The sequence below is a fragment of the Hyperolius riggenbachi genome, chromosome 3 (genome assembly GCF_040937935.1).
Source record: "Hyperolius riggenbachi isolate aHypRig1 chromosome 3, aHypRig1.pri, whole genome shotgun sequence".
Classification (NCBI taxonomy): domain Eukaryota; kingdom Metazoa; phylum Chordata; class Amphibia; order Anura; family Hyperoliidae; genus Hyperolius; species Hyperolius riggenbachi.
The window spans coordinates 487854184-487880848 of NC_090648.1; the positions used below are offsets into that span (position 1 = coordinate 487854184).

Consider the following 26665-nt stretch of genomic DNA (forward strand, 5'->3'; position numbering starts at 1 on the left):
AAATCAATGAACTGCTGGAAGGGATGCACGTTTTGCAGTTGCATACCTGGATGATATAATGGTATTAAGTCCTACTTAGGAGGATGACCTTGATCACCTAGCCCAGGTATTAGTAAATTTGTTCCGCTCTCAATCTGACTGTTCAACTGAGTAAATGTCAAATTGGCATAACAGAGGGCGCCAAGTAGGACTGGAAAGGTCAACGCCATAGTATCATGGACAGGACTTGTGCTCACCAAGAAACGGGTGCAGGCATTTCTGGGAGTGGAAGGGGGTGTAAAATTGAAAGTTTTTCCAAAACTATAGTACTCAGGCTAAACCTCTGACTGATGCTAAGGGAAAGAAAAGGCCAGTGGACCTCACCTGAGAACAAGCTTTTCAGGCCCTGAAGGAGGCGCTGGCTAGTGCTCCTTCTGTCCGTCAAGCCTCGGACTTTAGCCATTGCTTTATTCTGCAATCTGATGACTTAGACTTTAATCTATGAGCAGTCCTTAGCCAGGTGTATGCAACAGGGAATGAGCACCAGGTCATCTACCCAAGCCAAAAGTTACTTACCCATGATCTAACATACGCTACCACAGAGAAAGAGTGCTTGGTGATTTTGTGGGCCCTCCAGAAGTTACGTAGCTTTATGGACGGTCCTTCATGGCCGTCAATGACCATAATACTGTTAACTGGCTGAACCATACTGCGGGTAGCAACGGAAAACTCCTACGCTGGAGCCTGTAACTACAGCAGTACGATTTCACAATCCAGCATAAGGCCAGAAGCTGCCACCAAATCATTGCTGGCTTTTCTCGCTGTGGCAAACCCTCCAAAGCAGCAAGAGTGGTTTGCTCAGGGCAGGGCATTGTGGGCCCAGCCCCAGCACAACTCTTAATTGGGAGGTGCGATGAATAATTGCCAATTGCCCAAAAGTAATCGCAAGGACAATTTGCTCCAGAATTCCCCTTAAAGAGAACCCGAGGTGTGTTTAAAGAATGTTATCTGCATACAGAGGCTGGATCTGCCTATACAGTTCAGCCTCTGTTGCTATCCCAAACCCCACTAAGGTCCCCCTGCACTCTGCAATCCCTCATAAATCACAGCCGTGTGTTAACATCTGTAATGTCAGTCTCAGCTGCTCCCCCGCCTCCTGCATAGCTCCGGTCCCTGCCCCCGTCCCTTCCCTCCAATCAGCAGGGAGGGAAGGGATGCAGGCGGGGACTGGAGTTCTGCAGGAGGTGGGGAGAGCAGCAGACTGACACTATAGAGATAAATACAGCCTCTGCGACATGCTGTGTGTCCACAGCTGTGATTTATCAGGGATTGCAGAGTGCAGGGGGACCTTAGGGGGGTTTGGGATAGCAACAGAGGCTGGACTGTATAGGCAGATCCAGCCTCTCTATGCAGATAATATTCTTCAAACCCACCTTGGGTTCTCTTTAAGTTTGAGTTTTGCTTAGAAAGAAAGGAAAACCGGTGATGTGTTTTAAAAGGTAATTGTGAGGAATGTTTACAATTTCCTACTCAGAGTTATTATTATTGATTTATATAGCGCCAGCATCTTCCGTGGCGCTGTACAACAGCATAGAGGGTGTAACAATACTAAATAAATAATACAACAGTTAATACAAGACAACAGTGGATAACAAGTTAACTACATCTTTTACACAGAGGTGGGAGGTATGTACACCCATTACACAGCAGTGTGAGACAAAAGGGGAGGAGAGCCCTAGCCAAAAGGCCTTACATTATAAAGGTTTAAGGTATAGGACAGTAGGTAAAGGGAAGCTGTAAGCTGTGTATGGGGTGGTAGAAAAGGTGGTCAGCGAGCAAAGTGTCCTAATTAGAAGAGTATGCTTGCCTGAAGAGGTGAGTTTTCAGATTGCGCCGAAAAAGAGTAAGTGTGGGCGAGTGGCAGATGTGTTGAGGGAGAGTGTTCCAGAGGAGGGGAGAGGATCAAGAGAAGTCTTGTAAGCGGGAGTGAGAAAAGGTGGCCAGGGAAGAAGACAGGAGAATATTGTTAGTAGAGCAGAGATTGCATATAGTATGGTATCTGGAAAAAAGTTTATTTAGATAGGCATGAGCTAGGTTGTGGAGAGCTTTGTAGGCGAAACTACACGCCTTGAAGAAGGGGGACCCTGCGCGGCCCCCGAAACAATTGTCGGCTTTATACCTTTTGTGGTAACGCATGGCTCAATAAAAGAGCATGAATTAATGGAAACCCGGTGTGCTGATACATTTGACTACACTCTTTACACAGGTCACAAGTAGATCTGCCTACTTACTAGTGACCAGCCGCTCATCCAGGAGGAAGCAGGGACCAGGAAAACATGCAGGTGAAGAGAGCTCGGAAAGTCGACTCCTCCATTGGCGTCGCGCACTGACAGCCTGTAGTACTGCTACAGGACATCAGGTTTCATCACGTGGTGGTGAGGTGATGATGACTTGATATCTGACACAGGCAGCCCTGGAGGAGTCAAGGAAAGCGATCGCACTGGTAATCTTCTGTCTTCTTCCATTTGGCTGCGCTGCGCGTCACCAGCTCTATAGAAGTTAGTTCCTTCTGCCTGCGCCCCCCTTCTTCTATTTGCTGGACCGTGCCCCAGACGATCGCAATGCCCAAGAAACAAGTTAAAGTGGACCCAAATTAAAATGAGATTCCTGAAATAAAATCTATTTTCTAAATTATGATAATAAATAGCAGCCTTTTTTCAGCTGCATGATGACAAATATAAAATATTTTACATTTATTGGTGGAACCCCTCCCTTCCTTTCATATTGCCGGGACAGAATCCGGCAAACTGGTGGAGTAGGTGGTGTCCGGCAAAGGAGGAATTGCTAATGGCTGCCATCTGTATAACCCTAGTTATGAAAAGAGAAAGGTGAAAAGCATGCACTGAAATGCTCATAGGCTTGAAGGAGTGTTTATTTACAGTGGCTTGCAAAAGTATTCGACCCCCTTGAAGCTTTCCACATTTTGTCACATTACTGCCACAAACATGAATCAATTTTATTGGAATTCCACGTGAAAGACCAATACAAAGTGGTGTACACGTGAGAAGTGGAACGAAAATCATACATAATTCCAAACATTTTTTACAAATCAATAACTGCAAAGTGGGGTGTGCATAATTATTAAGCCCCTTTGGTCTGAGTGCAGTCAGTTGCCCATAGACATTGCCTGATGAGTGCTAATGACTAAATAGAGTGCACCTGTGTGTAATCTAATGTCAGTACAAATACAGCTGCTCTGTGAGGGCCTCAGAGGTTGTCTAAGAGAATATTGGGAGCAACAACACCATGAAGTCCAAAGAACACACCAGACAGGTCAGGGATCAAGTTATTGAGAATTTTAAAAGAGGCTTAGATTTCCAAAGCCTTGAACATTCCACGGAGCACTGTTCAAGCGACCATTCAGAAATAGAAGGAGTATGGTACAACTGTAAACAAGACAAGGCCGTCCACCTAAACTCACAGGCCGAACAAGATGAGCGCTAATCAGAAATGCAGTCAAGAGGCCCATGGTGACTTTGGACGAGCTGCAGAGATCTACAGCTCAGGTGGGGGAATCTGTCCATAGGACAACTATTAGTTGTGCACTGCACAAAGTTGGCTCTTATGGAAGAGTGACAAGAAGAAAGCCATTGTTAACAGAAAAGCATAATAATTCCCGTTTGCAGTTTGCCACAAGCCATTTGGGGGACACAGCAAACATGTGGAAGAAGGTGCTCTGGTCGGATGAGACCAAAATGGAACATTTTGGCCAAAATGCAAAACGCTATGTGTGGCGGAAAACTAACACTGCTCATCACTCTGAACACACCATCCCCACTGTCAAATATGGTGGTGGCAGCATCATGCTCGGGGGGTGCCTCTCTTCAGCAGGGGCAGGGAAGCTAGTCAGAGTTGATGGGAAGATGGATGGAACCAAATACAGGGAAATCTTGGAAGAAAACCTCTTGGAGTCTGCAAAAGACTAGAGACTGGGGCGGAGGTTCACCTTCCAGCAGGACAACGGCCCTAAACATAAAGTCAGGGCAACAATGGAATGGTTTAAAACAAAACATATCCATGTGTTAGAATGGCCCAGTCAAAGTCCAGATCTGAATCCAATCGAGAATCTGTGGCAAGATCTGAAAGCTGCTGTTCACAAACGCTGTCCATCTAATCTGACTGAGCTGGAGCTGTTTTGCAAAGAAGAATGGGCAAGGATTTCAGTCTCTAGATGTGCAAAGCTGGTAGAGAGATACCCTAAAAGACTGGCAGCTGTAATTGCGGAAAAAGGTGGTTCTACAAAGTATTGACTCAGGGGGCCGAATAATTACGCACGCCCCACTTTGCAGTTATTGATTTTTAAAAAATGTTTGGAATCATGTATGATTTTCGTTCCACTTCTCACGTGTACACCACTTTCTATTGGTCTTTCACGTGGAATTCCAATAAAATTGATTCATGTTTGTGGCAGAAATGTGACAAAATGTGGAAAACTTCAAGGGGGCCGAATACTTTTGCAAGCCACTGTATCTTTGTATGTGTCTGAGTGGTGCAACTAAATATTTTGAATTGAAAAAAATGTTTGGTTTGTGTCCGCTTTAAACAACCCTGTCAGAGGGACGAATGGCAAGCTGTGTCACGGTGAAAAAAAACAGGAATTGGAGGGTGATGTCACTACAGTAACATCTTCGGTACTCACCCCTTCTTTTTTAAGCATTATTTATTACTCATGTGCCATGTTTATGCGTGTATACTTGTTTTTGTTTAATGTTGTTTTTTAGTAGTTTTGATAGATTGTTGGCTTGGGTGATATCTTCATAAATTCTATTCTTGCTTCAGGAAGTCAGTGCTGGGTGAGGAGGAATTTTCAACCACAGTGCACTTATAACCACGAATGCCAGATGGACAGTCCATACAAAACAAGGCACAAATGGGCTATCTGTACTTGTTCTTACTTTCTCTATGGACGTCTGTTCCTTTAACCACTTCACATTAAATCGTTTTCACTTTATGCATCCGAGCAATGTTCACCTCCCATTCATTAGCCTATAACTTTATCACTACTTATCACAATGAACTGATCTATATCTTGTTTTTTTTCCCACCAATTAGGCTTTCTTTGGGGGGTACATTTTGCTAAGAGCCACTTTACTGTAAATTTTAACAGGAAGAATAAGAAAAAAACGGAAAAAATTCATTATTTCTCAGTTTTCGGCCATTATAGTTTTAAAATAATACATGCCTCCTTGATTAAAACCCATGTATTATATTTGCCTATTTGTCCCGGCTATTACACCTTTTGAATTATGTCCCTATCCTAATGTATTTGGAAATAAAAGTGCATTTTTCCCGTTTTGCATCTATCACTATTTACAAGCTTATAATTAAAAAAAAATAGAAATATTTCATCTTTACATTGATATTTAAAAAGTTTAAACCTTTAGGTAAATATTTATGTGTTTTTTTTAATTATTATTGTATTTTTTTTTTTTATTACTAAACATTTTATGTAGGTATTTTTGGGAGGGTGGGATACAAATAGTATTTTTTTATATAAATATATGTGTATTTTTTTTTTTTTTACATTTAGATGTAGTTTTACTTTTTGGCCACAAGATGGCAGCCATGAGTTTGTTTACATGATGTCACTATAGAGCAACGTAGGGGGACGCAAGAGGCAGAAAAAGCAAGGCTTCCAAGAGAAGCTGTCGCTTTTTCTTTAGGGAAAAGGAATCAATCATCGGGCACCATGTCTCGATTGATTGATTCCTGGGCTAACGATCCGCGGCCGGGAGCGCGCGTGCACATGCGCGATCGGCCGCGGGAGCGCACATGGCCTCCTGGACGTAACTTTTACGTCCAGGAAGCTTTAATGGTTAAAAAGATCTCAGCTCAGTCCAGAACTTTTAGTAGCCATGGGTGGCCCATGTGTCACTTCACCCAAGAAGCTTTTCATGGCATTGCAATTAAGAAATACCAGATAGGTATGAAATAACCTGCTACAGCCATTAATTTAGCTGTAAAAAAAAATTGGAAAAGTTACCACACCCACCGTTTAGCCTCAACCACAACACACTTTAAAAGTGCGCAGCTGATTCTGCCCCACCCCCCTCCAATTTTTGGGGTCTTTTGTCCATGAGAAATTAGATAAATTAGGTTGGCAACCCTGCTTACAACACACAACAAGTGAACATGCAATCTGTACACACATCCCCACATGAATAGTTGAGTTTAAATTCTTCCTCAAAAGCATTAAGAGGGGATGAGGGTCAGGGCCAGAAGATTGTGATGATGGTAATTGGGGCATGATGTGGGATAGATGGGGCCTGAGTTCTGGGCGTAGCTGTAAACAGAGGATGAGGAGGAGGGTGCTTGGGCAGGAATAGATCTGGGGTGCCTTTTGTCCAAAGTGTGAAGGGGAGTAATATGGCTAGCTTTGGGGAGGAGCAAAATGTGAAAAGGGGTGTGGTTGTTTTGATGCTGGATAGGAGAGGAACTTGGTTTGAGGCCAGGGGCATAGCAATAGCCCCTGCAAGGGGAGAAGGCGCAGGGGGGGCCCAAGCCTGGTGGGGGCCAGTCCAGGGAAGTTTTCAGCAGCAGAAGGGGGGCACCGCGCAGGAGAGAGGGTAGTGGGCACACAGTGGCATGGAAAGGGCCCAACTCCCCCTCTCCCTCTCCTTGGGCCTCCCCTTCCTGGATCCCGGCTCCCCTGTCCAGAAATGATGGCGGTGACAGTGGGTGAGGAACTCATCTCTGACGTCCACATTCCAAAGCTCTGCATGCCTAGGTCTTCTATGTCTCCAAAGCTGCCGCTCCTGCCAGCGGCGTTGGAGACATACAAGATGCAGTCACGCACGCAGAGGGTTGGGGGGAAGCCCCCCATCTAAAGTTTAGCAGGGGGGGCCCAGTGAATTCTAGTTACGCCCCTGTTTGAGGCTGGAAATTGTAATGGTTAAGGGCTCTGCCTCTGATGTAGGAGTCCTGGGTTCAAATCCTGGCTCTTCCTACTCAGTAAGCCAGCACCTATTCAGTAAGGAGTTCATTGGGCAAGTCTCCCTAACACTGCTACTGCCTACTGAGTGCGCTCTAGTGGCTGCCTCGCAAGCGCTTTGAGTCCGACAGGAGAAAGGCGCTATACAAAAAAAGGAATTATTAATTATATTGTAAGGAAGATTTTCCCTTTGCATTATTAAAATCGATTTGTCCGAACTAAATGTCTTTTTGAAAAATTATTTTTTGGTGAAAATGGCATGCATGGGGGCATACGAATTGTCACATTGCCGAGGAGTAGGGCGAAGGGCGAGGTGAATGACGACTCTCCCTGCTGATGCTAAATCCACCAGAGGCATTAAATACTATTCCCCTCAGAGTTGTAGCCACTCAAAGGGAGATCTCTGGATCCCCGAATTTGCGCGGCCGGGCGCACAGCGTAGCATTGCTGCTATGTGGGTGCCCAGCTTTGCCCAGCACTGACTGCCATGCGCCGAAGTTACCTGCTTCGTTCATGGGGGGGTGGGGGTGCTTTGCTATTAACTACTAAAGTTGGCACAAAATTAGGTGAAAAGAGTGAAGTGGCAAAGCTTCTCCTTCTCCCCCAAAGCCCTTGTCCAATCCATAGACAAGGAACCTGTCCCCATCTCTGGTGCCCAGGAGGAAGCAGGTGTAACAGATCCCATGCCTGTGGGTGTAGACCCTGGGGGGTCCATAGGTGCATCTGGGGGTCTTCTTTAACAAGGGTACCCACAGATGCCCTCCTCCTCCTCCCCAGGTGAAGTGGGTATAGGGGCACAAATCTGCCCTTTACCTATTTATCCAAGCAGTTAAAACACAAATAAAAATGTAACCACAAAAAAAAAGTCCTTTATTGATCTACCATAAATACTTGCCTTTCACTAATAATCCAATGCTAATATCCTCAGAAATGGTCCCATCCCAATATCCTTTAGAGCGCAAGCCTCCAAATTTGTCCCGCTGAACACCCAATGCTAAATGGCATAGGCAGCTTCTGATTCTGTATTGAAGTCACTGGGAACACAAAAATTGGCTGCAGAAACAAGGTCTTAGAAACTCGCCTACCATTAAAGTCAATGGAGCGCGCTATAAACAATCAGTTTGCACATTTTTGCGGTTAATTTTGCGCATGAAATTTCAATGTTCGCTCATCCCTATGTCTGCGGGTTGAAGGGTAAGCTGTGACAAAGGGAACAGGAATTGAAGTGATGCCACATGTCTTTTCCCAAAGTTTTGTAGTCGTGTGGGGGGAGGGGGACACTGATTTTTAGTTACACCCCACTAAGTTACACATACTTTATTACATACTTCACAAACCATTATCACTATATTCTCATTTTACTAGTTAAAAAAAGCACAAATTCAATGAATACAAAAAGAACTCCACTGTGTATGTAATTTATTTGTTGTTTTACGAGAGCGCTATTTGTTATTGTTTTATTTACTTTTGCTCTCATTTTGGCTGCACAATCCTCCCTCCATTCGTGCCCAGAGATCTTAAGGTCTAGCAGTACCTCTGGGTAAGACAGTAACGCAAAGTACATAGTGGAATACTCTCCACTGACTATGTTGGTGACATACAGTACATACTAAGAACTACCTGTAAACACTGATAAAACTGCATGAATTTGCTGTAATTTAATAAGTTATATTAGAAAGCAATACAATCATTAAATTCACAAGTTTTGCAGGAGTTTTGAGCTCTTGCTGTGATGTACAGTATATAGCTTCCTTCTTCATTGTGGTGTGAGTTGACAAAAAGGAAACTTGTAATCTGTGCTGCCCACAAGACGTTCCTTCTAAGAAAGCTGCATAGTGCTCTGTCAGCCCACCGCAGCACACGCAAAGACAGGGAGAGGACTGAGGGGGGCACTGATCTGCTGAAGTCATGATGGAGATGTTTGCCAGGGTTGGTTTGTGTCTGCTGCTTGGCAAAGGTAAGTGATATAAGCTAAGATCTGTCACCCAACACCCTACTCTGGATTTGTGATAGCTTATAGGTGGAGATGGTGCTGTGAGCAGTGAGCCTGGCATTTGGAAGTATCAGTAACACAGGAGTAGGTGGGCTGTGAGCTCTATGTGTGGCATCAGGTGTACAGGAGGTAGCAGAATGCGTGAATGTGATCAGTGGTGGCAGCAGTGCATAGGGGTAGAATTGGGCCACCCTCAACTTCACCTAAGTGGCTGGATGGTGTAATGGTTAAGGGCTCTGTCTCTGACGCAGGAGACCAGGGTTCGAATCTCGGTTCTGCCTGTTCAGTAAGCCAGCACCTATTCAGTAGGAGACATTAGGCAAGTTTCCCTAACACTGCTACTGCCTATAGAGCGCGTCCTAGTGGCTGCAGCTCTGGCGCTTTGAGTCCGCCAGGAGAAAAGCACGATATAAATGTTATTTGTCTTGTCTTTTGTCTATCTGTCCAATTTATTGTAATGTACTCAACTCTGGTTGAGCACAATGATCTTATATCCCCCAACCCAAGGATAACTATCAAAGTTAACTAAAATTCTAAATGCCACATATATTTCCAGTAATTACTAGCAAATAGCAATACAAAGGATTTTTTAATCTTTTCATATCTTACTAAAATAAAATATGACATTTGCAGAGAACAGTTCTCACTGTGGGCATTACTATGGAGGACTGTGCCCAGCACATCCAGCATACAGAAACAATCTTCAGTGGCTGTAATCCTGCGAGTAAATTGTGTTCAGAAAGATAGAAAGCAGAAATATAGCTTCAAATGTGTGTAAATAATCATTAGCTGCAACTCTGTCTGTGTGCCTGATCCTCTCTCTCTCTCTGCCTCATAGTGTAAAGTAAACAGTTTATAGCTAGATTACAGTTCAGCTCTGCCTCCCCCCCCCCCCCCCCCATGCTGACACAAATTTATTACAAAACAGCTGATTAAAAAAAAAGCCATTTTTTTTCACACAGGCTGTGCTGAGAGAGCCTCTCTGAGAGACCTCTGAAGAGCATTTTAGTGTTGCTGGCTAAAAGCTCTAAAGGTATATGGGTATGTGGGGTTTACAGAAAAACAGTTTCTTTGATAGTTTTTTTTTTGTTTTTTTTAACAATAACAATAGTTGTTTTTTTTAAGTTGCGCTCTATATCCACCTTGAAACAGCCACTTAAAGGGGCACTATAGAGAAAAATTGTAAAATGTAAAATATGTGCAAACATAGACAAATAAGAAGTACGTTTTTTTCCAGAGTAAAATGAGCCATAAATTACTTTTCTCTTATGAAGCTGTCACTTACAGTAGGTAGTAGAAATCTGACAGAAGTGACAGGTTTTGGACTAGTCCATCTCTTCATGGAGGATTCTCAGCAAGGCTTTTATTCTTAATAGAGATATTACCTAAAAAGGATTTAAACAATGATGCTGGCCAGCTTCCCTGCTCCCTACATAGTGTTTTGGCTGTTGGACAGAGCAACTGCAATTCACTAAGTGCTTTTGAAAATAAATATATCCCTGAGAATCCCCCAATGAAGAGAAGGTCAAGTGAAAAACCTGTCGCTTCTGTCAGATTTCTACTACCTACTGTAAGTGACAGCAATATAGGAGAAAAGTAATGTATGGCTCATTTTACTCTGGAAGAAATGTACTTCTTATTTGTTTATGTTTGCATACAGTGGGTTGCAAAAGTATTTGGCCCCCTGGAAGTTTTCCACATTTTGTCACATTACTGCCACAAACATGAATCCATTTTATTGGAATTCCACATGAAAGACCAATACAAAGTGGTGTACACGTGAGAAGTGGAATGAAAATCATACATCATTCCAAACATTTTTTACAAATCAATAACTGCAAAGTGTGGTGTGCATAATTATTCAGCCCCCTTTGGTCTGAGTGCAGTCAGTTGCCCATAGACATTGCCCGATGAGTGCTAATGACTAAATATAGTGCACCTATGTGTAATCTAATGTCAGTACAAATACAGCTGCTCTGTGACGGCCTCAGAGGTTGTCTAAGAGAATATTGGGAGCAACAACACCATGTCCAAAGAACACACCAGACAGGTCAGGGATAAAGTTATTGAGAAAATGAAAGCAGGCTTAAGGTAGCCATACACTGGTGGATGTGCCATCAGATTCGACCAACAGATATATCCCTCTCTGATCGAATCTGATCAGAGAGGGATCGTATGGCTGCCTTTACTGCAAACAGATTGTGAACCGATTTCAGCCTGAAACCATTCACAATCTGTTGTGGTGGAGGTGGTGGTGCTGCTGCCGCCGCTCCCCTCCCCCGCCGCATACATTACCTTCTCCGCCGGCGTGACTGCCCCAGGTCACCGCTGCTCCGTCTCCGCTCTGGTCTCCAGGTCCGGCATGCTTTACTTCTTCCTGCCCGGCAGTAGGTTTAAATAGTAGAGTGCCCTCTACTGTTTAAACTTCCTTCCGGGCAGGAGGAACTGAAGCATGCCGGACCTGGAGACCAGAGCGGAGACAGAGCAGCGGTGACCAGGGGCAGGCGTGCCGGCGGAGCAGGTAATGTATTGCCGCTCTATTGCGTCGGTCGTTGGGCACTCGAACGCCGCTAACGACGCGCTCCCTTCCCGCGAGCGATCGACGGTAATTTTCCGCACGGGGCGATTGACGGGATCGGACGAAATGGATCAAAATTCGGCGTGTAGCGCGAACGATTGGCAGCAGATTCGATCCCAGTGATCAAATCTGCTGTCGAAACGGCGGCAAATTGGGCCAGTGTATGGCCAGCTTTAGGCTACAAAAAGATTTCCAAAGCCTTGAACATCCCATAACCTATACTGTGGGCACATATACCTGGCCCGGTGGGGGGGCGGGGGGGGGGGGATTTTGACACCCTCACCCTGGGTGCAATATATATATATATATTTTAAATATATATATATATATATATATATATATATATATATATATATAATTGGTTGTATGTATGTGTGTATGGATGTATTTATGTATGTACAGTATGGATGTGTGTATGTGTGTATGTGCCGCGATCACTCGAAAATGCCTTGACCGATTTGAACAAAACTTGGTATACAGATCCCTTGCTACCTGGGATGATAGGTTCTGGGGGTCTCGCGTCCCCCCTGAACACCCGGGCGGAGTTACAAACAGCCAAACAGATTTCACCCATTCATGTCAATGGAAAAAATGCAAAAGGCTGCCATTTCATTAATCAAGCCAGAATCGCCACACTTGGCACAGTTGATCACTTGGTGACCTAGGTTACAAATCCAGGAAAAGTGGGCGACGAATAAAACAGCCAATCAAATTTCAGCCATTCATATTAAATGGGAAAATGTAAACTGCTGCCATTCTTGCACTGTTAATGGCAGAGGCTTCAAACTTACTACAGTCGGTCATTGGGTGACTGGGGTTCAAATTCATTAAAGGGACGGGGCCACAAACAGCCAATCAGATTTCCTTGGTGGATAAATTGCTTCCAATCACACATTTTTAATGCCAGGAACCTGAAAGCTCACAAACTTGGTCATTGAGTGACTGTGTGTCAAGGTTACAAAAAGTGGGTGGAGCCAAAACCAAATTTCATTGGGAAAATATAAACTGCAACCATTCTTACACTGTTAATGACAGGGTTCTCAAACTTTGCAAAGTTGGTCACTGCGTAATTGGGATTAATATTCAGAAATGTGGGTGGATCCTACAACAGCCAATCAAATTTCAACTATTGATTTTCAAGGGGAATATTTACATTGCTGTCATTCTCACACTCTTAATGGCAGAGGCCTTAAAACTGGTACAGTCAGTCACTGGGAGACTGGGGTTTAAATTCTGAAAAGCGGGCAGGCCACAAACAGCCATGTTTCATTTCAATGGGAAAATGCAAGTTATTGATGCCAAGGACCCCAAAGCTCATAAACATGGTCATTGAGATACTGTATGCCAAGGTTAGAAACAGTGGGCGGAGCTAAAAACAACTTTTTACATGGGAAAATATAAACTGCAGCCATTCTTACACTGTTAATGGCAGGGTTCTCAAACTTGATACAGTTGGTCACTGGGTGACTAGGATTAATATTCAGAAAAGTGGGTGGAGTCTACAACAATCAATCAAAATTTACCTATTGGTTTTCAAGGGGAATATTGAAACTGCTGTCATTCTTACACTATGAATGGCAGAGGCTCCACATTACATTCGCACTGTAAACCGGGGTGGACCAACCTTTTAATTGTGGGCTGCATTCCTCTTCTCCCTCCCTGCAGAATTGTGAGCAGTGTGTAATGATGCCTGTTGGCTATGTGGAAAAGGTTGTTTCAAGGTGTCCAACACCTGGACTGTGGCATGCCGGAGTGTGATCCATGCCAAAAGTCCCACCAAAAATTACAAAGTTGACGCAGTCATGTTTTAATCGCTAAAGGGCAGAAATCACATTGCATTCCTACAAATAATGAACTGGAGTGGTACTGTGGCTGCAACTTAATGTGACCACAATGGAAATAGTGTGCACAGCTCTGGGTGTCAGTGGGCTGTGGAGTGTCAAACACACAGAAATGCAATCTATATATATAAAAGTGTGTGTGTGTGTGTGTGTGTGTGTGTGTGTGTGTGTGTGTGTGTGTGTGTGTGTGTGTGTGTGCGTGCGTGCGTCGCGATCACGCAAAAACGGCTTGACCAATTTGAACGAAACTTGGTACACAGATCCCTTACTACCTGGGATGATATGTTCTGTGGGTCTCGCGGCCCCCCTGCACATGTGGGCGGAGCTACAAACAGCTAATTAGATTCCACCCATTCAAGTCAATGGAAAAAATGTAAAAGGCTGCCATTCTCACAGTAATCAAACCAGAGTCCCCACACTTGGCACAGTTGGTCACTTGGTGACCGAGGTTACAAATCCAGGAAAAGTGGGCGGAGCATAAAACAGCAAATCAAATTTCAGCCGTTCATTTTACATGGTGAAATGTAAACTGCAGCCATTCTAATGCTGGGTACACACGATGAGATTTCCCGTTCGATTCCCGGATCGATTCGATTAAATCAAACATGTTCGATTGGATTTCGATCGATTTTTTCATGATAGGTATGCAAAATCGACGGAAAAAACGATCGAAATCCAATCGAACATGTTTGATTTAATCGAATCGATCCGGGAATCGAACGGGAAATCTCATCGTGTGTACCCAGCATTAGACTGTTAATCACAGGGTTCTCAAACTTGGCACACTTGGTCACTGGGTGAATGCGATTAAGATTCAAGAAAATGGGTGGAGCCTACAACAGCCAATCAAAATTCACCTATTGATTTTCAAGGGGAATATTTAAACTGTTGCTATTCTTACACTTTTAATGGCAGAGACTTCAAACTTGCTACAGTCAGTCAGTGGGTGACTGGGGTCCAAAATTCACTAAAGGGGCGGGGCCACATAAAGCCAATCAGATTTCCTTGGTGGATAAACTGCTTCAAATCACACATTTTTGATGCTAGGAACCTGAAAACTCAGACACTTGGTCACTGGGTGACTGTGTGTCAAGGTTACAAAAAGTGGGCGGAGCTAAAAACAAATTTCACTGGAAAATATAAACTGCAGCCATTCTTACACCGTTAATAGCAAGGTTCTCAAACTTTGCACAGTTGGTCATTGGGTGACAGATTAGGATTTTGGAAGGTGGGTGGAGCCTACAACAGCCAAAACAAATTCACCTTTTGATTTTCAAAGGGAATGTTTCATCTGCTACCATTCTCTTATACTGGTAATAGCAGATGCCTCAAACCTGGTACAGTTGGTCACTGGGTGACTAGGGTCCAAATTCAGGAAGGGAGCAGAGCCACAAACAGCCAGATTTGTTTATTTTTCAATGGGAATATACAAAGTATTGATACCAAGGACCCCAAAGCTGATAAACTTGATGATTAAGTGACTGTATGTCAAGGTTAGAAAAAGTGGGTGGTGCCAACAACTTCATTTTTTACATTGCAGGGTTCCCAAACTTTACACAATTGGCCACTGGGTGACTGGGATGAATATTCAGAAATGTGGGTGGAGCCTACAACAGCCAATCAAAATTCACCTATTGATTTTCAAGGGGAATATTCACATTGCTACCATTCTTACACTGTTAGTGGCAGAGGCCTCAAACCTGATACAGTCAGTCATTGGGTGACTGGGGTCCAAATTCACTAAAGGGGTGGAGCCACAAACAGCCAATCAGATTTGTTAGATTGATTTCAGCCATTCTGTTATTGGCAGGATTCTCAAACGTGACACAGTTGGCCACTGGGTGACTGGGACTAATATTCAGAAAAGTGGGTGGAGCCTACAGCAGCCAATCAAAATTCACCTTTTGATTTTCAAGGGGAATATTTACATTGCTGCCATTCATGCACTCTTAATGGCAGAGGCCTAACATCTGCTACAGTCAGACACTGGGAGACTGGGGTTTAAATTCTGAAGGTAGCGGGCCAAAAAACAGCCAATCAGATTTGTTTAATTTCAATGGTAAAATGCAACTTATTGATGCCAAACACCCCAAAACTCATAAACGTGGTCATTAAGTGACTGTATGTCAAGATTAGAAATAGTGGGCGGAGCCAAAAACAACTAACTTTTTACATGGGGAAATGTAAACTGCAGCTTTTCTTACACTGTTAATGGCAAGGTTCTCAAACTTCACACAGTTGGTCACTGGGTGACTAGGATTAATATTTGGAAAAGTAGGTGGAGCCTACAAGAGCCAATCAAAATTCACCTATTGATTTTCAAGGGGAATATTGAAACTGCAGCCATTCTCACACTGTTAATGGCAGAGGCCTCAAACCTGCTACAGTCGGGCGTTAAGTGTTTGGGGTTCAAATTCAGTAAAGGGGCGGAGCCAAAAACAGCCAGATTTCTTTGCTGGATAAACTGCTTCCATTAGCACAATTTTGATGCCAGGAACCCAAAAGCTCACAAACTTGGTCATTGAGTAGTGACTGTGTGTCAAGGTTACAAAAAGTGGGTGGAGTTAAAAACAGATTTTTCTGAGAAATTGTAAACTGCAGCCCTTCTTCACTGTTAATGGCAGGGTTCTCAAATTTAGCATAGCTGGTTACTGGGTGACTGGGATTAATATTCAGAAAAGTGGGTGGAGCCTAAAAATGCCAATCAAAAATCACATGTCACTTTTCAAGGAGAATATTAAAATTGCTGCCATTCTTGCACTGTTAATGGCACAAGCCTCAAACCTGGTACAGTTGGTCATTGGGTCACTGAGGTTCAAATTCAGAAAAGGGACAGAACCACAAACAGTTAATCAGATTTGTTTCATTTCATGGGAAAATACAAATGATTGATGCCAAGGACCCCAAAACTCACAAACTTAGGCATTGAGTAGTGACTTTGTGTCCAGGTTACAAAAAGTGGGCGGAGCCAAAAACAAATTTCACAGGGAAAGTGTAAACTGTAGCCATTCTTACACTGTTTATTTCAGGGTTCCCAATCTTTGCCCTAATGGTCACTGAGTGACTGAGATTAATACTCAGGGAAGTGGGTGGAGCCTATAATAGCCAATCAAAATTCACCTGTTGATTTTCAAGTGGAATATTTAAATTGCTGCCATTTTTACACTGTTAATAGCAGATGCCTCAAACCTGCTACAGTTGGTCATTGGGTGACTGGGGTTCAAATGCTGGAGAGGGGTGGAGCCACAAACAGCCTATCTGATTTGTTTAATTTCTATGGGAATATACAAATTATTGATGCCAAGGACCCCAAAGTTCACAAACTTGGTCATTGAGTGTTTGTGTGTTAGGGTTAGAAAGTGGGCGGAGCCAACACCAGTCAAATACATACACAGGCAACGCCGGGTCATCAGTGGCTGGAGACATATACAAATTTCACTGGGAAAATGTAAACTGCAGCAATTCTGTTAATGGCAGGGTTTTTAAACGTTGCACAGTTGGTCACTGAGTGACTGGGATTAATATTCAGAAAAGTGGGTGGAGCCTACAAAAGTGAATCTAACTTCACCTATTGATTTTCAAGGGGAATATTTAATTGCTACGATTCTTGCACTGTTCATGGCACAGGCCTCAATCCTGGTACAGTTGGTTATTGGGTGACTGGGGTTGAAATTCAGAAAAGGGGGTGGAGCCACACACAGCCAATTAGATTTGTTTAATTTCAATGCAAATTATTGGTGCCAAACAATGCAAAGCTCACAAACTTGGTCAGTGAGTAATTGTGTGTTAAGGTTAGAAAAAGTAGGTGGAGCCAACACCAGCCAAATACCTACCCGGGCAACGCCGGGCAATCAGCTAGTATATATATATATATATATATATATATATATATATATATATATATATATATATATATATATATATATATACTAGACCTTAGGCCCCTTACAATAACAAGTGCCAGGCCTCTGCCGCTACACCGCTCACAACCCCCCTCCCCTTCCGCCCCTGTTGCCACCGCCACATCGCCGCGTACCATTACCCACATGCACACGCCCGTCCTTCCTGCCCTGTCCTCCTGTACTGCCCAATGTCCACCCACGCACCACACATGTGCGCTGGACAAAACGCACGGACACGGGGACAGAGGAGGACGCAAGAACACAGGGGTTTTATTATAGAGGATACATACATACACACTCACACACACTCAGAGGGAGATATTCTTTGCTTGGCAGTTGGAAACATCCATTATTTCCCACAATGCAACGAGGTTCACAGACAGTGTAGGTAGAAAAAACAAAGTCTTGTAAAAGTAATACCTTTTAATGGCTAACTGATAGAGTAAAATGATGCAAGCTTTCTGGGATCTAGTCCCCTTCTTCAGGCATATTTCCAGATGTTAGCTGAAGTAAAACACTGATGCAGGTAAATAGTAAACAAGAAGATGACAGTTTGAGTAAATAGTGTTTACTATTTATCTGCATCAGTATTTTTCTTCAGCTAACATCTGGAAATATGCCTGAAGAAGGGGACTAGATCCTAGAAAGCTTGCATCATTTAACTCTATCAGTTAGCCATTAAAAGGTATTACTTAAGCAAGACTTTGTTTTTTCTACCTACATAATTTGTTTGGCTAACACGGTACAGAAACTCTTCTACTGGTTCACATGACATGACATCACACCATGGGAGGGGTTTCACCACAGTATCAGCTACACATACAACAAACTACCCTCCACCCATCCTGTGCCTAACCTACCCTATCCTGGGCCTAAAACTACCCTACACCCATACCGTGCCTAAAGCTACCCTTCACCTATGCCTGTGCCTAACCTACCCTATTCTGTGCATACCCTCCACCCATCCTCTGCCTAACACACTATCCTCCCCTGTCCCCTCTACCTAACACTAAACTCTCATCCCTTCTGCCTAACACTAACCTTCTCCTATAGGAGGCAAATTCTGATGCCAAATACGCTACCACAGCAGCCAGTGACTGATACAGTAAGGCGAAGGAAGTCTGGGGGAAGGGACAGTGGGGCAAAAAAAAAAAGGGTGGTGGTGTTTGAGCATCTAGAGTGCCCCCACCATCATGAACATGCATAGATGTAACTATCAGACAGTACAATCATAGTTTGCTCTCCTCAGCCAGATGCATTATAGACACTGACAAGCTTTATGTATTTGCAGGTCTCTTGTCATCAGCTCTGGAGGTGAGAGGCATGCTGGGAGGTGCGGTGATCTTACCCTGTGCATATCCTGTAGAGAAGTATGGGAAGACCCCCATGTGCTGGGGAAGAGAGTGTGACACATTTAAATGCAGCAATGTTATCATCAGCATAGTTGGCAGCAGAGTAACCAGGAGGAGATCTGCCAGATACCAGCTATCGGGGGACATCGAAGACGGGGACGTGTCACTGACAATCACTGATTTAACGATGGAAGACCAAGGAACGTATTGCTGCAGAGTGGATAGAGTGAAGAGGGAATTGTTTAATGACCAGAAACACATAATGACACTGAAAGTATATGAAGGTGAGAATCTCTCCATGTTAGTGTAACTCAGCCAATTACTTTGCTTTTCCTGTTTGGATTCAGTAATATGGAAGTTCTACAAAGTGGCACTATTTTTCCAAACTGACCAAACCCACAACTCTGCTGCACTGTCAGAAAAGCCTGCAGTATTTTACGTGATAAACAAATCGAATTTACTTTCACCAAAAGGCTAAGTCAGAAACATGAGAAACACGTTCTTCTCTGCTCTCCATCAATAAGCTAGGAGCAGCAGGCCCGGATTTACATCATAGGCACAGATGTCCTGGCACCCTAGACTTCACCCTCAATGACCCTACAAACCCCCACCAAACAACACTGCAAGTGTGTCGGCTGGCCCAGCTGTCACTTCTCACTTACTTAGGTAGCTACAGGTGTCCTTTAGTATTAGGTAGCCAGAGGTAACTTCTCACCATCATCAGGACTCTGCAAAGGAAAGGAGGGAGGCACATGGGGAGGGGAGTGAGCTGCCTTTCCATCATCAGGCGCCTGTAGGCACGTGCCTACAGTGCCTTATAGTAAATCCAGAGCAGGAAGTGATCACTTTGGGTGATAATCTATTATAGCACATCTATAGGTGTCCATATGCCCAATGCCCCCATTTCTGCTTTTTCTGCTTCAAAAGTCCACTGACCAGGTTATTCCTCAGCTGACCACTGTTGTAGTCCCTGATACCTTCTACTCATAATTCTCCCCTTCCCTCTCCATACAGCAGGGTAGTGGAGGGCCCAGCAGTGTTTGTACAGAGGTTGTTACAAAACGGTCACCTAAAGCAATCACAAAAGCTTGCCTTCTGTGATATCTATACATACTGAGTGCACGCCAGGGTCAAAAAATCTCCTCTCCTGTCACATAGGTGCATACCTCCCAACTTTTGGAGATAAGAAAGAGGGAAGCTTAAGCCATGCCCCTGACACACCCCTGATCACACCCCCGTCACACCCCTAGTAACACATACCATCAGGGGCGTAACTAGACATCACTGGGCCCCCTGCAAAACTTTGGATGTCCCCCCCTCCCGCGAAACTTTGGATAGGGCCCCCACCAGCCTCACTTTCTGCACAGGAAAACTGAGGACCAATGTGATTTCCCCATACAGATAAAAACACTTAGACTTAAAGGAAACGTCAGGCAATCTATGCTACCCCCAGATCTACTTACCCGGGGCTTCCCCCAGCCCCTTGCAGCTGACAACAAGTCCCTGGTTGCAGCTCTGTTCCCAGTACATACATACACACACAGCTGTATTATTTTACTACATGAGAGCACATGCTATATGAAGGAACAACAATGACATGCTGAACGTAAGATATAGTAACAATGTAACTTTGGCAAAGCATTCAGAATGTCACTGATTGTTACTGTTATTACAACAGAACTTGGACTCTGAGTGAGACAACAAGCTCTCAATGAAGCAGCAACAAAAGACATCAATCTCCACACTGAGTTGTAAAAGTATTCAGAGGTCATAAAGTCATTAGCTTGTGTGATAAGAATCTAGGATCCCTTCTGCTGAAAAGGGAACGTCTAGAACTTTTTTCAAAATGTGATGTTTTTGTTTTAGAGTTGTACATCAAGTCTTTAGAACTTTGCTGCAGTGTGAGACAGATGTTTTTTTACGAATCCTAGGGAGCAGGGACAGTGTAAAAATTCCAAAGTGTGTGTGACTCCTTATCTGTGTGGTGGACACATGCAGTCAATATAACAATGCTGTGAGAGCAGAATACGTTTTTTTTCTCCATGACTTAAGCTGTCAGTCTCTCAAACCTTTCCCCCCACGGGCCCCCTGTGGCATCTGGGCCCCCCTGCGGAGGCATCCCTTGCAGGGTCTATTGTTACGCCCCTGCATACCAGATTTCATAAGAAAAAGATGTTGTTTTATAATTCAAACCACACTGGTCTTTTCTGTCCTGGTTCATTTTCCTTCATATTAACATTTTAAAATTAGTAATGGGAATAAAGTTTGGAGTCAATCAAATACATTTTTTAGAAGATAAATATACATATTTACATAGAAATAGGGACAAAGTCCTGAAAGAGGGACAAATCAGGAGGTAAGAGGGACAAAGGGACAGGGCTCCCAAAGAGGGACTGTCCCTCCAAACGAGGGACAGTTGGGAGCTATGTAGGTGCTCTGCCACCTGGGCTGACCTGTGTTACATAGTAGAGTACAGTAGCTAAGAGTCTTCCACATGGGATTTTACATTTATGCAATCAAGTATGATGAAGCTGGCCATACATCTATTGATGTTGTGCTCCAATTGACCATCAGATTTGATAATTTTGTTGGATCAGATGGAAACTGGTGCCGCAACAAGCATGCCTAATCAACTATTCAAATGTATCAATGCTGGAAAATCTTCTGATGTGGTCCATCGGGTGCATGGCTGTAACGGTGTACGATATCACCAGGACCAATGAACGCAGCAACTGCCCCTCCAAATGTTAATGTGCCCCTCAGTGTGCATGCATTGTGACCTCACCTGCCCAGCTGCTTCCCGGTCTCGTTTACTGCTTCTCTCGAGCGTTGATAGGCACACGTGTGTGATGTCACACACAGGGCCGGGCCGAGGCATAGGCTGGAGAGGCTCCAGCCTCAGGGCGCAGTGTAGGAGGGGCGCAGAATTCATTCAGCTGTCATTCCTAATTGTGTATGAAGCAGAAAGAAATAAGAAAAGGGGATACATGGCAGTGACTGCAAGCCATATAACTAGATATTAAGGTGTTGGGGAGGTTGTGGGCCCTGTGGCACCTCTTAGTCTAATAGCAATCAGTGTGTGACAGCTGGGGTGGGAGGGATGGAGGGGCGCACTTTGGTGTCTCAGCCTTGGGTGCTGGAGGACCTTGCCCCGGCTCTGGTCACACACGTGTCATATGCTATACATGCGGTGTCTGGGTGTGACAGTGGTGCTCAGGGGAAACAGAGGACAAGACTGGGAGCAGCTGGACAGTCATGGCCAGTGGCGTAGCTAAGGCTTTATGGGCTCCAGTGCAAGGTTTGCATTGGGCCCCCCAAGCATTCTATACAAAACAATTGATACGGCGCACCAAAACCTGCCAATGGCAACTACAGTGTCAGAGGTGCAAGAAGGGGATGGGGAACATCTTGTTAATGATTACCACTAATCAAAGTATCTATAGAAATGATTATTACCAACACAGGACCAAAAGAGAGCTAATACTGTGGTTGAGCCCCCCGTGGGGTCCCATGGCCCAAGGGCCCTAGAGCGGATGCAACCTCTGCATCCCCTATTGCTACACCACTGGTCACAGTAGCAGGAACAGGTGAGATTTGAATGCATAGACGCTAGAGTTGGGGGGGTGGGGGACACATTAGTATTGTGAGGGACAGAGGACAGGCAGCAGAGGCAGAGTCATGAGGCCAATTCCCAAGGTATTTCATACTGAAACAGATTTGGAAATCAGACCTGCGGTGTATGGGCAGACGATAGATTTCTCTCTGATCAGATTCAATCAGAGAGAGATCTGCCTCATGGTCGTTCTGCCCATACATTGCTATATGTATGGGTACCTTAACAAACCTATTGCAGCTCTGATTCAGCTCCATTTTTATAACTGCATAACACTATCTCTCCTTAACTATGTCTAAGACTATGAGCTTTATTCACAAAGCGGTGCTAACTGTTGTGAAAAGCCCCTCTATACACCTAAAGTCAGTTTGGTCGCGCTAACTATCGCTCGCGCACAAAGTCCCGTGCGCAAAACTTTTCCCGCGCACATCGCTGTGCACGCGAAACATTGCATCGCGGTGCGACGAAAACGGTGCACCCGATGCGCCTATAAGGTCGCATTGGGTGCAACCTTAACATCGCACTATGCAACGTTAAGGTCGCACCCAATGCGACCTTCTAAGTTTGCGAGTGGGATTTTGCACGCAATCTAAATTTCACTGGTGCGTGCTAAGTACTTAGCACCCTAGTTAGCATGCCCAAAGCCTTTACCAGCACCACATACTGTTGCCTGCAGATCTCCATGAGTATATATATATATATATATATATATATATATATATTAGCTGATGGCCCAGCATTGTCTGGGTATGTATTTGCCTGGTGTTGGCTGCGCCCACTTATTCTAAACTTAACACACAATAACTCAATTACTCAATGACCAAGTTTGTGAGCTTTGCAGTCTCTGGCATCAATAATTTGCTTTGAATTGAAACAAATCTGATTGGCTGTTTTTGGCTCCACCCCCTTTTCTGAATTTGAACCCCAGTCACCCAATGACCAACTGTACCAGGTCTGAGGCTTGTGCAATTAAAAGAGCAAGAATGGCAGCTATTAAATATTCCCCTTAAAAATCAATAGGAGAATTTGGATTGGCTGTTGTAGGCTCCACCCACTTTTCTGAATATTAATCCCAGTCACCCTCCCTCCCACCCTCCCGAAAAGGCTGCAGCAGCTGATGTGACATCCTGCAAGTCCGTCCCCTGAAATACAGAGTACTAGATAGTGAGGTCAGGTGGCCTCTCCCACCCTATCCACCCTGCGCCTCTCTGCTGGCTACATGTGATAATATACAAAGAGGCACAATGGAGTCAGCCAGCGGTACGGCAGCTGTCACCAGCTTCCAGCAGCCATGTGCTCCCTCCTCTTGTTAGTCTGTGGCCACTAACGATACAATTTGCTGAACGATCATTTACATTCAGATCAGATTGATGAGATTGATCCAAAATCGGATCAATTTCATTAATCTAATTGGATTGGTTTAGAGATGGTTTGTCCATTAGTGGTCCCAAATGATCAATTCCAATAGTTTGTATGAATAGTCGATCGTAAACGATCATTCGGCAAATTGTGTTGTTATTGGCCACCTTTATTGTCACTCCAGCTTTGTCTCTGTGTTGGGTAAGAAACAAGTCATGTGATGCGGTTGTCAAGCTTCCTGTTTCTCTGCACCTTGTTGGCGCCTGGGTCCCTGTATCTGTTGGCAGCCAGTCACTGACACAGTAAGGAGGAAGTCTGGGGGGAAGGGACAGTGGGGCAATCATGATGCCAGTAAAAAAAAGCATAGCTCCCAATTGTCCCTCTTTTGGAGGGACAGTCCCTCTTTGGAAACCAAATCCTAATAGCAGCTCTGAAAAAAGTCATTACAGCATAAGGAGTTACTAAAAACGGAATCTGATTAGTCGCTATGAAAGTCTTCATTACAGCAATAAGGAATTACCGGATGATAAGTTATACCTGCGGTAAGGAATAGCAGCACACTGTGCCCAAATTACTCTGCCTGCGCCATGATAATGACTGTAGTGGCAAAATTACATTGGAGCAATAGTTGCGCCCAAATTAACTAGCGCTATTATTACTGTGTTCGCACTCTGTCCCTCTTTCTCCCTTATTTGTTCCTCTTTCAGGACTAATGCACAGATCTATGTAAATATATGTATTTTATGTACTGAAAATAATGCTTAACTAACTCTGAACTTTATTCCCATCAATTAAATTGATGTATGTCTTATTTGCATGTGTTAATATGAAGGAAAATTAACCAGGATAGAAAGGACCAGTGTGGTTATGAACCAGGATAGAAAGGACCAGTGTGGTTTGAATTATAAAATGTGAAATCTTTATGGCATGCGTGACTAACAGTGTCAGACAGGGAGCTGGAAAAGCTGAGGAAATCCACTTGCTGGCCAAGCAGCAGTAATCAGGTGTCGCTGCTCACAGTGAAGACTTGCTGCAGGTTTCAATTGGGAGTGATAACACAGGGTTTCTGCTGGTTGGTCAGCAGGTGGATTTCCTCAATTTTTCCACCTCCCAGTCCAACACTGGTGACTAGGGGGTGTGACTAGGGGGTGTGGGAGGGGGGTGGCTTAAGTGTCCCTCTTTTTCATGCCAAAAAGTTGGGAGGTATGTGTGTGTTGGGTTTGAGCACCAAGTGCACCCTCCTTCATGAACTTTATTATTATTATTGTTAATTTATAAACAAGCGTAGATGTATAGATCTAACTGTCAGACCGTGCAGTCATAGTTTGCTCTTGTCAGCCAGATGCATTGTAAACACTGACATTGTGTATTCGCAGATCACTTGTCAACAGCTCTGGAGGTGAGAGGCATGCTGGGAGGAGCGGTGACCTTACCCTGTTCATATTCTGTAGAGGAGTATGGGGAGACCCCCATGTGCTGGCGAAGAGAGCAGTGTGACATCCACTTTATATGCATCTATGAGATCATCAGCACAGACGGCAGCAGAGAGATTGGGGGGGAATCACACAGATACCGGCTACTGGGGGACATCACACAGGGGGACGTGTCACTGACCATTACTGATGTCACTATGGAAGACCAAGGACCGTACTGCTGCAAAGTGGGGCTTCCTGGGTGGTTTAATGACCAGAAACATGAGTTCACACTGACAGTACATGAAGGTGAGAATCTCTCCATTTTCTTCAAGTGTAACTCAGCCGAATCCTTTTCTTTACCTGTTTGGATTAAGCAATATGGATTGAAAGTTTTCTGCAAAGTGCTGTGTCTATCCAAACTGACCAAACCCACAATTCTGCTGTACTGTCAGAATTTGCTTAGGGCTCGTTTCCACTAGTGCGGCGTGCGTCTCGCAGACGCACGCCGGCACTGAGCGGGTGGGTGGGAACGCAGGCGAATCCCATGAGCCGTGCCATGCACGGCTATGGGATTCGCAGCCTCCGCCGTGAATTCTGCGGGGGGTTCCGGCCGAATCGCTCTCGTAAGCGATTCGGCCGCGGCGCCATTATCCCTTATGGGAGTTTCCCCGTGCTATTGATGTGCGGGGAAACTCTGCGGAATCACGGCGCAAACCGTAATAGTGGAAACGGGCCTTCACAGTACACCACAAGGCTGAGTCAGATACATAAGAAAGCTATAGCTGAGCAGGAAGTGATCACTATTCTAGCACATGTACAGGCATCCTTAGGCTTCCCCTCAACAACCCAACCCCCCCCCCCCCTCCCCCCATTTTGGCTATTTCTATTTGAAAAGTCAAGTGTTATTCCTCAGCTGACCACTATTGTAGTCCCTGATACTTTCTACTCATAATTCTCCCCTCTGCATACAGCAGGGTAGTGGAGGGCCCAGCACTATATTTATACAGAGGGCCCAGCAGTGTGTTTGTACAGAGGTTATTACAAAACTTTCACCTAAAGCGATCACAAAAGCTTGTCTTCTGTGATATCTATACATAGTGAGTGTACAGCTTAAGCCAGGATCAAGAAATCTCTTCTCTTGTCACATAGGTGCTCTGCCCCCTGGGCTGGCCTGTGTTACATAGATATTAGAGTACAGCAGCAGAGAATCTTCTACAAGGAATTTTAACCACTTCGCATCCAGACCTTTTTTACCACTTAAGGACCAGAGCAGTTTTTACATTTTAGCTATCTCCCTATTTAATCAGCAATAGCTTTATCCCTACTTATGACACCTAAATGAAATATATATTTATTTTTTTTTAAAGACACACCAGACTTTCATTGTATGGCATTATCTCCCTAGAACAATCTTGTTTTATATGCATTTTAATGAGAAAAAGAGGAAAAAATAGAAAAAAACACATTATTTCTCAGTTTTACAAATTTCAGTTTAAAAATAAAAAGGGCTACTGTAGATAAAAAACACAAGTTTTGTTTGGCTATTTCTACTGTTTATCACAAAACTTAGATTATGTTCCTGTCACAATTTATGGTGAAGATATTTGATTTTGAAATAATACAGGGTGCATTTTTTCAGGGC

General features: G+C 44.2%; 1 protein-coding gene across 3 annotated transcripts in view; it reads left to right on the forward strand.

The window, feature by feature from the left end:
• The first annotated feature begins 18779 nt into the window (after window positions 1–18779).
• The window catches only part of LOC137561728 (T-cell immunoglobulin and mucin domain-containing protein 4-like), a 31954-nt gene continuing 24068 nt past the window's right edge, over window positions 18780–26665 (forward strand). The window contains exons 1-2 of one of the 3 annotated variants that reach the window (XM_068273067.1): window positions 18780–18920; window positions 24985–25329. In XM_068273067.1, coding sequence (XP_068129168.1) covers window positions 18824–18920; window positions 24985–25329 — 442 coding nt within the window. In that variant the 5' untranslated portion in view covers window positions 18780–18823. Of the gene's footprint in view, window positions 18921–23879; window positions 24151–24984; window positions 25330–26665 lie in introns of those variants that run through there. The other 2 variants (XM_068273069.1, XM_068273068.1) reach the window with 2 other exon arrangements.